At 44.5% G+C, this 13,341-nt stretch overlaps 1 protein-coding gene across 1 annotated transcript in view; it reads right to left on the bottom strand.

Annotated features, from left to right (window-relative positions):
* NRP1 (neuropilin 1) overlaps nucleotides 1-13,309 on the bottom strand; it is a 116,180-nt gene extending 102,871 nt beyond the window's left edge. The window contains exons 1-3 of the mRNA XM_014945035.1: nucleotides 13,173-13,309; nucleotides 12,495-13,010; nucleotides 9,036-9,210 (exon numbers count right to left, since the gene is read on the bottom strand). Of these exons, the coding sequence (XP_014800521.1) occupies nucleotides 9,036-9,210; nucleotides 12,495-12,561 (242 nt within the window). The 5' untranslated portion in view covers nucleotides 12,562-13,010; nucleotides 13,173-13,309. The remainder of the gene's footprint in view (nucleotides 1-9,035; nucleotides 9,211-12,494; nucleotides 13,011-13,172) is intronic.
* Nucleotides 13,310-13,341: the final 32 nt, after the last annotated feature.

Genomic DNA, 13,341 nt, shown 5'->3' with positions numbered 1-13,341 from the left:
TGTTACAGATGAATACATCAGAGAAAAGTCGGTAGAAGTTGTCTGGCTTAATGACAGATTGGCACAAGATCCTACAACAAGGCGAACTTTGATTCTTACTCATGCACTTCGCAACTTGTCCCAAACCTTCACTATTATGAGCCAAGATTCTGGAGAAGAAACGATAACTTATTTATGGTGATTTATGAATTGAGAGGTCAAAAAAGAATGAAGCTGAATTTTCTACTGTATTGTAAATTACTCTGCAAGCATCTGAAATACACTGTTATAAAAAGTAGCTTAATTTGTATAGTGCCATAAATATATGTCTTAGCTATTAGCCCTGCACAAGTGAGTCTGTTGTTTTAATTGACTTCAGCAGGACTGTTTATGTGAATAGGATGAGCAAAACTTTGGCTGTGAGGGAGCATTTCTCAAAGCTTGAGGCAGAATAATCACACGGGTGTGAACACATCTTTCAATTTTTCTCCTGGTTACCAACTTCCAATTTAAGGAGTGTTGTAAAAAAAAAAAAAAAAGGACTATCTGTATTTATTTTTCCAACACAAAAAGCAGTGGGGCACAGCCCCATATGAGGGCAGCACATGTCCCTCCCTGCAGTGGGGTGCTCCAAACCCCCTCCCACCCCACAGCTCTGATGGGCTGTGTTTTCACATCGGGGGCATGGAACAGCCCACAGTGCAAATGTTCAATGGAGTCCAAGCTGCTGGGAGCAGTGTAAATAAGGGACTAATCCAGGTTCTCATCAGTGTGGGGCTCGGCGTATTTTGGGGAGACACGGGGCATGTGGCCACCACAGCTCTGTAGCAGCATGGAAGCAGCAGACAACCGTCCAGTTTCTCCTGTACAACAGCTGGTTATTGTGCTTCTGGGATGTGCATAGTTTCTTCTGGAAGAAATCACCACGTCAAATGGGTGTCTCTTCCACATATGGAGATATTTTCTCAATGGTCCTTTTGAGCCATCTAAATTCTTCATTTTATAGCATTACGTAAAATACTTGTAATGCTATTAACATGCAAAATGAGTCTAAATATGCACAATCCTTTCCTGTTTAAATGAATTATTAAAAGCTCACACAGTTCACAACCAGCTTTGTGGATCACAGAGTTTCACAGTACCTTATGTGTGAGAAACAATCAGAAATTTGATTTTTTGACGTTACATTTTTAAAAACCTTTGATATTGCCCATGAAAATCAATTTCTTCCATGGAAGTTTAAGACTTGGGAAGGGGGCTATTCTCACATTTTTGTGAATTCCTACAGAAAAGCAAATTACCTACGGTCCCAAAAAGTTGGCAGGTGACTTATTAAACTTCTCTCAAATCTCCTTCAGGAAGTTCATTAAAACTCTATTTGGAAATGGCCAGGTGCTTGCTTCCCACAGTGCAAGAAGGAAATCTGTCACCCTGTTTAAAAAATTGTTTGGTTACTTGGGATAAAGAAATAATCATTATACCAAGCTGTGTGGTTTTGTGATGGAGAACTGTGGCTTGGTGAGAAAAGTGCCAAGGTCAATGCAATGAAAGACCCACAGTGAACTCAGACCTGATTTCAGAAGTCAGTGGTGGATGGAGGCCAGGAGAACAAAGTCTTTCCTGTGGTTCACTTGAAAACACTTTTATAGATTCTGGATAAAAATAACTCTCTAGCTTGAGAGAGTTTTTAGCTTGAAAAAATATCATTAGAAAGGATTTTTAAATGTTTTATGAGGATCGCTAAGGCTGACAAAATTACCTTGTTTGACACTGGATCCTGACCTAAATACTACGGCCAAGTCAACTAACAGGAAAATAGCAGGGATAAGCCTTTTTCATTCTTTATTCTGCCAAACCACTGCCTCTTGCAATCAGGATTGATTACAAACACCCAATTAAGAGGCATTTGGAACATGATCTGAACACTAATCCTGTCTCTTTTTCTCTTTATACCTAATTATCAGCCTTAAGATGGGTATTAGTGTTTTAATTAGTAGATTTACTTTAGGAACTTTTATATAAACTAAGAAATCTATACTAGATGCATAAATGTGTGTATATATGCACAGTCTTAAAGAGGTGTGTGTAACACATATGCCAATATTCAAGTAGTTCTGTGTGATATATTAGTCTAGACATATACATGTGAGTGCATGTGTCTCCTGTTTTCAGACATAATTTCGTTCTTTGGAAATACTACAAAAGAAAATAATTGAATTTGGTTTTACATCAGCTGTATAAAAATCTCTATATCATAATTATCAAATTATGATCCAATGTTATAGCTTGCAATAAGCTATAATTAAGAAACCAATTTTCAGCAACACATAGGTCTTTGTTTTAATTACATTAGAGAGGGGGATGGAGAAGAGACCAGGGTGGGGTTGACTGAAAACACATTGAGTGTTTCATGGGGCTAATGCCAATGACTCTCTGTTTCAATTTAGAAAGGACTCAGCCCACTGTTCTGAATTTGTCTATATCTCTGTCCACAGAAAGGACGAAGGATTAGGCTCATGGGAATCCACATTTGACCCTCAAATTTTCTCCTGTCTGAAGGGCATCTGGTTGTAGCATATCAAGACAGAATTCTCCCTGCAGTTCACTTAACTGTCTGGATTAATAGAAACACCTGCATATGATTGTTATTATAATTTTAATGTGCTACTGTACAGAGACCCAAGTCAAGACTCTACTGTGCCAGGGAATGCACCCATACACATAGAGTGCAAAACCAGGCTCTGCATCCAACATAGCCCCAGACACAGGAAAGCACAGATTCTCTAGCTGTGACCAGGCAGTGTGGTCATGGTTTCCCTAACACCTTTTCCTGAGAAAACTCAACCCCAAACCATTACCCTAAAAGAATTGTTAAACAGTTTGACAATAGAGACTTTCACAAGAGTTAACTGCTTGGATAAACAACAAGGGAGTAATTTTATTACACTATGTAATCAGAAAAACAATGTCATTTCCAACTTCTTTCAACTCTTATTTAGCCTCTAAAGCCCAGTAAAATAACAGCATTACCTTTAGGTACTGGCATCTGATACTTGTGTGCAAATATGTGCTGAATCTTGTAGCAAAGAGCACATACTTGTACATACTTTCATGATCCAAAACCTTTAAGTTAAGAAAAGTTAAGCAAAAGTATTCTTTTTGTGCATGTTTGAGTGGCAATGTGCTCCTACTCTACTGCAACAAATGTTTTTTGCTTCCCTGATGCTGCGCGGGCTCTGTGCTGACTCCTTCCCTTGGGACAGTTTACTGTAGCCTTCGAGAGGGTATCAAAGAACGGTGGCCACCAGCAGGTTCTCTCAGGTCCAGCAGCACGCTCCCTGAGAAAGCCTTTCCTGTGCTTTATATGAAGTGGAGAAATGCCCTTGAAGCTCACCCAGAAACATGAGATACCATGTCTCCCAAATCCACTGCAGCAACTCATCCTAAAATATGCCAAAATTACCTCTTTCTTGATTTGGGTGCAGAATGAAGGATGGTCCCCTTCATCCCAAACCATCTCTCAGTAACCTCAAACACCTCTTGAGGGACAGATTTTTGAGGGAGACAAGGAGATGGAGATGCCACCCCCTTTTGCCTGGGTATGGCCTGGTGCGGGGCCCCCATGTCCCGCTCATGGCTGCATGGAGCCTGGCTTGGACAGAGAGACTGCCTCCTGTGGGGAGGTGCGCGGTGGGGTGGCTCAAGGTGGGTGGGCTGGGTAATTTCATTAATTGAAATCAGAACAATCACGGGAGCATGGACCTTCCTCCAGCTGCCCTCAGCAGACGCAGAGGGGACATTCCCACCTCTCCTGGGTACCTCCTCCTGAGGCAAATCGCTAAAAGCCCAATTCTGACACCCAGAGGAGCAGGGCCAGGACATTAAAACTGTATTTCTGTTTGAATGCTGAAAGGCCTTGGCTCCTTCAGACTTCTGCGCTCAACCATGGGCAAATATGGTCCCTGCCTGTCATAGGCCCGAATGAACCTCCTCCTTTGCTAGCTCTGCTGCTTACCCCGCCATGCCAGCTGCCGGCACCTCACTGCCTGCCAGGCTCGACAGCGGTGGAGGGAGAGGGAATTAGGGAGCTCTGACATTTGCCACCGAAACGAGTGATAGAGTCATAAACCTGTCCTACAGGGCCTGCCTTGGACCCTTCCTCACAGCCTTAAAGAACAACAGGAGACAGCTCTGTGGAAGCAGAGGGAGATACTCCCATTGCTTCCAGCGATAACGGGGCTGCATCGGGCCCAGGCCTTCCATTACACCTGAGATGTCCTTGGTGCAGTTTGTGGGAGCAGTTCAGGGCTGGCAAGGCCAGAGCCAGGCTCCAGCCGCACCTCTGGGCAGTCAGAAATCAACTGTCATCTGCGCAGCCATTGACAGGACCCTTCTGACAAGGCAAGGCTGACGGGCAGCCCAGCCATGTCCTTTCCAGGTGGCTCTCCTCTAGATGGGCAGCCATGGACACGTGCACTCTTACTCCCACCAGCTCCACCCAAAGGGCTCAAACCACCCCAGCACAAGAGAAACATGAGGCACAAAGTCTGCACAAAGCAGACTTCGCTGCATGCAAGAATAGGAACCAAGATTTAGTCAAAAGCAAATGAAGGCTTAAACTTTTCAGAAACTAAGGAAAGGCTGAGCCCTGGCTTGCCTTGCTCTTGTTTATTTTACCAGCCTCAGTTTGTTATACCTACAGATTTATAGCATAAATCCATTGACATTATTTAGAAATAAAATGGATGGATGAATTTCTAACGTCATTAAGGTCTATAGGAGCTCCATGGGGCTACGGTTTCACTCTGTAGGTCTGCATAGCTATGCTTTCTTCCTTACTCAAAGATCTGGAGGAGCTATATAAACAAACATAGGTATTTTTTGCTCTGTATTCTATAACTGACTGCAATTTCTATACGGCTATAATCTCATCAGTGTAACTAATCCCTGGTAAATGCAATATAAAGAATAATTACCTATGACATCTCTCTTTCTACAACTTGAATGTTTCCAAAATAGGCAATTTTTCCATTCCAAGTGATTTGACAGCATTGTGTATACACTCTATAATTGTCAAGGATGATATTTATTCTCTACATCTATAAACGATGGCCAATAAAATAATTATGCTGTGTGGTATATCTATGAAAACCTTGTAAAACAATGCAGTCAAGTCTGGCAACAAAGTCAATAATTTGTCAGTAAGGAAACCACTATTAGGCTTTCTCTACCCAACCCTCCACCTTTCTTAAGCCCTTTTCTTCTGAAGCTTCACATTCATTTTCTTAATGTTTTTAACCTAGTGTCTGTGAAATTTTTATTGCTCCCTAGATAATGACATCTGATCTGAATGTAACCACACACCTCTTTGCTCAGCAACATTTGTCACAAACCATTATAAATTATCATGCTGATAGTGAGCATTGCTGGGAAACCGGAAAAGTTCCATAAATTCAAAGTACTGTATCAGTGACATTCTTGTTTATTATCTAGGTATAAAGTTTTACTAGATTCAAGATGGCTACATTTACACAGTAGGATACTTCAGCAACACGAGACTTGTACAGCTTGCACAAAGTGCTGAAAAGCATTTACCACATGCAACAAACACAGGAGCATTTTAACTAATATGCAGCCATATGTTTTGTCTCTTCTATTCATTTTAACCGTGTTCCTGACTCCAAAAATGCATGGCCATTACTGGGGCTTGCTTGAGAAAAGGCAAAACAGCAAACAAACTACTTTTCTCTTAAAGTACAAGCATAATTTTTGTTTCTTGGGCTCCTGAAGAGGAGGCATAACACTCATTAAAGTTAAAAGTTAAAAAGAGACTGTGTATTTCTTCATTATGTATGTCCTTGATAACGATCTGTGGTTAACATGATTGTATACTTCCCATCGAGACCCAGTATTTCCATTATGCTGGTTCAGTAGTTTTGGCTAGATTTTTTTATTAGATGAACCTAGCCTGTGTGAACGTATTTTTAATTATTTGCGTATCTTTATTCTTCAAAACTGTGAAAGCTGAGTCCCTTGGAATGCCTCCAGACAAACAGGAATTTTCACCATGTTTACTTGAAATTTAAAACAACCCAAACCATTCTGATCGTCAGAAAATCATACATATATGAATTTTATTAGGAGTCATTTGTGAAATACTTATTCATTAAAGCATAGCATAGTAAGTAGGTAAATCAAGGGCATATTTTTAAAATTAATTCCAAACCCTAACATACAAAGAGACTAACTGGGAACAGCTTCAGTACAGCTAATACTTAGATTTTCTGCTTTTGATTCTCCTCAGAGAATTAACCTTTCACCAGTTTTACATTTCAATACATCTAGCCCTCTATATAGAGCAATATTAAAAAAAGTTAGATAAGGTCTCTTGATTTTCTTGTTGGCACTACAGAACAAGAAGGTAACCTTTCCAAAGTCACATTGTTTCCCTCCCTGGGCTCAGGGGGTCCTTGTTATTAAAGTTGTTTTCAACGCTAACTAAGGTCTAAGATGCAATGAACAGCATTATAAAGAGGATTTTGGGAGCTAGGCCAGCAAGCTAATCTTCTCCTCTAGTCTGCTCTAATTGTGTGGGGCATTTTTTGTTCCCAGACATGAATTCCCCTATCTCTCATTTTCTATCTGCATTTCATATTTAAGTGCTTATTAATTTCCAGTGCTAAACCTTTCAATAAACTAGAGTATAACCTAAATTGCACACTTCTAGTTTGCAGACTGAGTTGCTAATAAACTAAGTATATTAGGAAATCAAAATGTACTTTCCTGCGAAACCAAAAAGTCTTGTGATATGTTTGATTGCATTAATCTCCTGTTGTCCCCAATATTTGCTACAAGGAATGTGAATTTTGTAAGTAGACACTGAAATTTCAAACCACAGAGATTGTTGACAAATTCCTGTTGCTGAAATCATTTTCTATTATTGCAGTCCTAAGTTCTTTGGCACAAATACAATCCCTCTCAAGTTAAAAAGGACAATTTTAAATATAAGTGAAGTAGCAGCTGAGTAATTTAGCATAGCCTAGAAGACAGGCATTTCAGCATAGACCAAATAACAGTAAAGTCATCCCCATCGCACACTGCAAAGACAGTGCAAACAACCCTGTGTCGAGACTTCCTTCCACCCACTACCATCTCATTACTGCCCTGGGCCCCTTTCAGAGGAAGAAATAATGCAGGGGAGAGAGTGGACAATGAATATTGAGAAGGGAGTGACGAAGGGAGGGAGTCAATCCCTTCCCTGGACCCAGTTCAGCTCAGTCTAGCACTGTTTAGCACAACACTATGCCACAAAGATTACTTGTTCTTCAAATAATTGTATGCTGTACACCACTTTACTGCTGTCAAAGACCATGTTGGTTTTACAGCGTTGGAAAAACATGTATTCTAGCAAGGAACAAAAAGGATTTGACACTGAAATATGCTTGATTTACATTTCCTGATCTCTATCTGAGAGAAAAGAGAAACAGACAAACATTTTAAAGCGTTAGCACTGTCCCACAGAACGAAAGCAAAATCTGTATCAAGAAGACACAGGGAAGTGAATCATTGCCTGAGTACAACAAATTAAAAATTAAAGAATGGGAAGTCAGCGTGTGAACATATGGTGTGAATATGAGCTGCAGCTCCAACACCACAGTAAAAACTCATTTTAATGAAGAGTCAGTTTAGTTTTATGAGCAGGGTTCTCCTGCATTATCACTCAGCTATGGTACTGAAATGCTGATGTATAAGAGATTATAAATAACAACAGAAAAGCAACTAAGCACCATTACTAGAGAACTTCATTTTAAGGGATACAAATAATTGTGATCTAAGTAATCAATTTATTAAATAACAGTCTTAATTTTTACCATGCACATTTTTGTTTAAGTGCTTTAGTACAGTCACTCTCTTTCTCTAAGTCCAACACTCTAACCTCATGGTCTGTTACAACTGCTCCTGATGATGCTGAGCATCATTTCATAGGACCGAATCCTGTAAATCTTGAATACTCCCATTAAATGCCAAACACCAATGGCAATTGAGTTTAATCTCTTTCTGACATGCAGAGGAAATCTCGACTGGTAGCATTAATGAACAACAACTCTCTCTTGCAGTTGTCAGAAGGGGACGAAAAATCCATGAAACTCAATAAATTTTTAAATAATGAATCACTAAAATATTTTCTTCATGAAATAAGTAGGCTGATTTTAGAGGGTATGTTGAAAAGGGGAAAAATCTGATTATGTATTGCCTTGTGCAAGTGATGTTGTTTACAGATTTGGGGAAAAGTGGAGAGAACGGTTTCTGGGAGGTTCTGAATTCCCTTCTCACTCTTGGAAATAGATGGTCAAAGGGAATGTCAGATCAGGGGAGCAAAGGGAGCCTCAGCTGTCCTGTTCCTCCTCTCAGGGCACTACAGTAGTGCAGGAGAGGGGAAAGAAGAGCTACTGGCTAAAACTCATCAGCAAAGGGAGACAGAGGGAAATACGGCTATCAGTCCTGCAGTCCGCTGCCTGTTGTTGGGTGTGAGTAAATGCCAGGCTAACTCTGCATTATGAGGATTTGGCAATTTATAAATCGCCTGTTTCTGCCATAGGCTGTTTGTAGCTGTGGGGATACAAAATGAAAAGGAGCTAATTTTTAAGACTCAAAAAAAATCAAACAGGCCAACAAACGCGCAGCGGTGCCTCACCCTAACCGCACTCCCGTGAACGCACAACGCAACCACCATCCATCCACTTGCCTCTCCCGACAGAGCTCAAAGACACTTCATCAAGCTCCAAAAAAGTTGCCCAGATCTCCCCAAACGTCCCACCCCCGCCGCCGCCCAAGTGCTGCTCCGGCCGCCTCTCGCCGCAGCGAAGCGACACTTCATCAAGCTCCAAAAAAGTTGCCCAGATCTCCCCAAACGTCCCCCCCCCGCCGCCGCCCAAGTGCTGCTCCGGCCGCCTCTCGCCGCAGCGAAGCCCCCCGGGGGGCGCGGCGGGGGCGCGGGGCGGCGCGGGGCCGGCAGGTGGCGCCCTGGCGCTCCGCAGCGCGGCGCCCGCACTTACTTGCAGTCGCGGTCCTCCAGGTCGAAGTGGGGGTTGAAGTTGATCATGATGCGCTGGTAGGGCTCGGGGGCCTGGATCAGCCACTCGCATTTTTGGCTGGGGTGGTAGGACTGGGGGTAGCCGGGAGACGTGAGGTACCCGGGGCTTAAAATTTTGATCGTGTCGCCGCACTTATCTGCAAGGGGAAGCAAACAGATTGTTTCGTTGTGTTGTTTTGGTTTGTTTTTTCCCCAGTTCCCCCCCACCCTCCCAGCAAGCACCCGGGTTCAGCCCGCAGCAGCAAACCAGCTGACCGCCGTGGGAATGCTGGAGGAGGGGGGTGTGCGGGGGGGTGTGTGTGTGTGCAGCTTTCTTCCAGCAAACTTTTGCTGCATCCTTATGCCTTTAACGCAAAGACAACTCTCCTACATTTTACTGAAGGAAATTCCTCAATTCCAGCAGCTGGACAGCCAGCAGGGAGTAGAAGAGACCCCATTTCTAAGCGATATCTGTTCAGAAAGCCCCCCCACCCCAAGCAAACAGTGCCTCTTACAATGTTAAAACATTGCATCCTCACAAGAGCCCTAATGTTGTCTCAGAAGGGTGTCCGAGACTCAATTATCTCCTAAAAGCATAATCTTCCTAAGTATGAAGTGTTAAGAAAAGCTGGGAGGAGAGCTAAAAGGATGCCATTTGACCCCCTGTCCAGCTATGGGATAAGCCTGGTCTGTGTCACTGACCACTGGAATTGTCTTGCTGGATCCAAGCAGCAGACCCTCCCTTTGTTTTATCAGTCCATAAATCTAGGCAGGTTGAAACTATCTGTGCTCTTCAAACCCAGGCTAGCAGAGAACAAAGTGGTTTTAGTGAAGCAGAAATCATCCACTATTTATTCCTTCAAGGAAGTTTGTTCATGCTTGGAGACTGCATCAAAGTAATGGAGCAGAACAACATCCTTTCCTCTTCCCTCTGTCCCTTCCTCTCCCCAAGAACAACAAAGATTCATGTCTAATAGCAAATTAGTTGCAAAAGTTTCCAGAATCATAAAGTGTGACTGTGAAATGTGGTATGCTACATTTTGCTCCTTTGGCCAGCATTGTCAGGGTTGCATTTTAAGGTTTATAGGAAAAATAAAAAGGGACAAGAAATTCAGCCTATGCAGTCACTCACTTCACTGTCCAGTGCAGGCTTGTGTTATCACTTTTTTACTACTATGGATTTCTTTCTGTAGATCTTCAGGGCGGAAAACTTTCTGTACACGTTGATTGTTAAATTTTGAGCAATGAAATATGACAGTACACTACAGACAGGAAGAACATCCACACTAAAAAGCAAGACTATATATTACTACATCTCAGTGATGTAGTACAGGCTGCACTACTGTATCTAATACATTCCCTGCAAAAGCAAAATGGCATTCCTCACTCTCAGCATGAATTTATAAATGTACGGGACTTTATTGTAGGAAAAACAGGTCAAATGGAAATGAATGAGGAAGCACACATCAAAAATGCATAAAGATACACTCTTTATAGAAATTATTTGCCATAAATTAGGAGAGAAGGGGATGATGTGTACACAGCTGTATGGTCAAAACCCAGATATTCCTCAGCATGTTGCTGGGAAAGGCTATCTTATTATTTACTTCTGCTTTGCCTCTGCAAAACAGGCTGTTTTTCTCTGGCCAGAACAAAAGGCGTTGCAGCTCAAAGCTCAAAAGCTGTCACTGGTGATCTTGCTAATCCGCTGTCTGGGGCTCTCAGGGAATCTTGCCTTTTCCTCCCTGTGTAAGCACACTCGGAAAGTGATCCTGTCTCATTAAGCCCACTCCAGCCCCGCAAACAACATGGCAGAGTCTGGCATCTGTTAAATGCCTGAAATAAAGCAGTGCTGCTTCTAGTCACTTGACAGAGTCACTTCAGAGGACGCTGAGGTGGACTCACTACCACCAGCGCTCCTTAATCTGCGACTTCTGGGAAAGTGACAGTGTAATAAGATAATGTGGTCTGCTAGACTCCCTGGCTCTGTGCAATCTCTCTCACACTTGATTAAGAAGAGCAGTTCCTAATGACTTTGGCCCATTAGTTCTAAATAAGGTTAATGAATTAATTTAGTGGACACTAGTACTGCGTGTAGGTGAAGGTGCCATTAGTAGGTCTGGTAGGTTACGGAGGAGGTTAATGGCCTTGGTGACTCTAGCAGGGCCACCACATTAGCTACTCATGGTGGAGCCTTCTGCTCATCAACCTGCTCTACTCCCCTTCTTTTAATGGGGAGAAATGATGAACAAGAGCAACAGCTGCCCTCCTCCCACCCCTCAGAGGGTGCAGGACTAGGTGCAGTCCTGGTTTGGGTGGGAGCTGGGGGGGGTGGCTGTCGGCACCCCTCACCTGGTCTAGGGGGTGAGCAAAGTGCACCTCTCGCAGCATCCCCAAGCAGGGCTGGGCACACGCCTCTAGAGCCTTTGCTCCTTCACCACAGCGCTGGAGGAGGCAGCTCATCCTGATTAAATTAGGCAGCCTCCTCAAAACATATTGGGAAAGAGATTAACTTCCATCATAAACCACGCGATTTTAATACTCTCTCTTCCATGACACTCCACTTGCAGTCCCTTATTAAAACAATATACCAGCGTAAGTGGAGGGTGCTCTCTTCTTTTAATTACTTTGATTGAATACCCAGTCAGGCAAAAGTAAATATTTGATAATTAGTTAATAATAATTGCTCCGGATTTGTTGGAAAAGGAGAACTCGCACAAGCTGTTTCATGTGCGAGAGCTAAACGTCAAGCAGTCCCACAATTAGACCATCTTTAAAAATGCATCACGCAGTGAAATATTCACAGTGCCCTGGCATTGTTCAGGGAAGGAGGAGCACGCTGCTTTTAATTAGTTGTGTTTTCAAGGGCTGCCTGATAGTAGACCGGCTACATCAGTCATTTGTTACGGGATTTCTCTCTTGGAAGGGAGTCTTGAGCCTTCCCAGAGAAGCTCAGCCTCTCTCTTGGCACTGTGTAAGTTGCACGTAAACTGCAGACTTGGGAAAGGGGCAGTCTGGAGAGCTCTCTGTTTGAGGACTACCCGCAGGTACACACACAGCTAGTGAAAGGCACAATAATCTGAAATCTTATGCTTTGGAAAAGAAAGAGGAGGGAGATAAAGCCTTCCCTTTAAAGTGTTCATCACCTTTCAGATATTGAAGGCGAGAATTATTTAATTGCCTATGGGAGGAAACATTAACATAATTGGCTGTCCTGACCTAGTGAGAACGAGCAGCCTGCTCGCTACAACACCCGAAAGAGCGGAAAATAAAGTCAGAAGGCCATGGCAAGGGCGGGCGAGGACCGCGCCGCCTCCCTCCTCCGGCGGAAAGTTCCCCCCAGCCGGGCTCAGGTCCCCCCGTCCCCCCTTCCCCCGGCTCCCGCAGCCCGGCCCCGCAGCCTCTGCCCGGGCTGAGACCCGACGTCCCCGGTGACACTTACCGCTCCGCAGAGCCCTGCTCAGGGCGAAGGTGAGGGCTGCGCAGTGCAGGAGAAGTCCCCAATCCATTTTCCCTTCCGACAGCAGGGAAAGGAGCAAAAACAAAAAATAAAAACGCCCTCCACGCACAACTCTTCCTAGGTCTTAAATCCTCCGGCCGGAGTGAGGAGCAGCAAGCAGGGTGCGCAGGGGCAGTCCCGGGGGCAGAGGGAGGCTGGGCTGGCTTCTTGCTGTGCCTCAAGTCGCCCGCATCCTGTCATTTAGCTCCGGCTCCCTCTCCCTTTCCCCACACTTGTTCCTTCTCCAGGCGCGGCTGCCCCTGCCATTCCCAGCGAGACTAGAAAACCAAATGAAAACGAGGGGGGGGAAACCCAAACCACACAACAAAATCAAACAAAAAAAAAAAATAAAACAAACAAAAAAAACCCCTAAACACACAAACAAGACAGACGAAAATCCCGGCGGGTGCTGGCACCTCAGGAGCGCTCTGCCGGGGCGGGCTGCGGGGCGGCGGTACTCTGTGGAGAGGAGAAAAGGAAGAGAAAGCGGCGGTGAGCGGGGACCAGCCGGAGTTTGCCAAACTGTGTCCCCCCCGCTCGCCCGCGGCTCCCGCGGGGTGGGCAGCCCCCGGGGCGGCGGTGCCCGGCGGTGCCCAGCGGAGCCCGGCGCCCCGCACTCACCTGCCCCGGCGGGAGGCGGGCGGGAGCGCTGCCGCCGCAGGGACTCCCGGCAGGACGGGGAAAGGGGGAAGCGCCCGGGCGGCTCCTGCTCGCAGCCTGAGGAAGAGAAGCGCAACTCAGCGGCAATAAGAGAGGCCGAGGAGCCGCCGTCTCCCAAGCCCCAGTCCCC

This window comes from Calidris pugnax, unplaced genomic scaffold (genome assembly GCF_001431845.1).
Source record: "Calidris pugnax isolate Ruff unplaced genomic scaffold, ASM143184v1 scaffold54, whole genome shotgun sequence".
Lineage (NCBI taxonomy): Eukaryota > Metazoa > Chordata > Aves > Charadriiformes > Scolopacidae > Calidris > Calidris pugnax.
The sequence above is the reverse complement of the archived record's forward strand: the minus strand, read 5'-3'. Positions and strand labels throughout refer to the sequence as shown.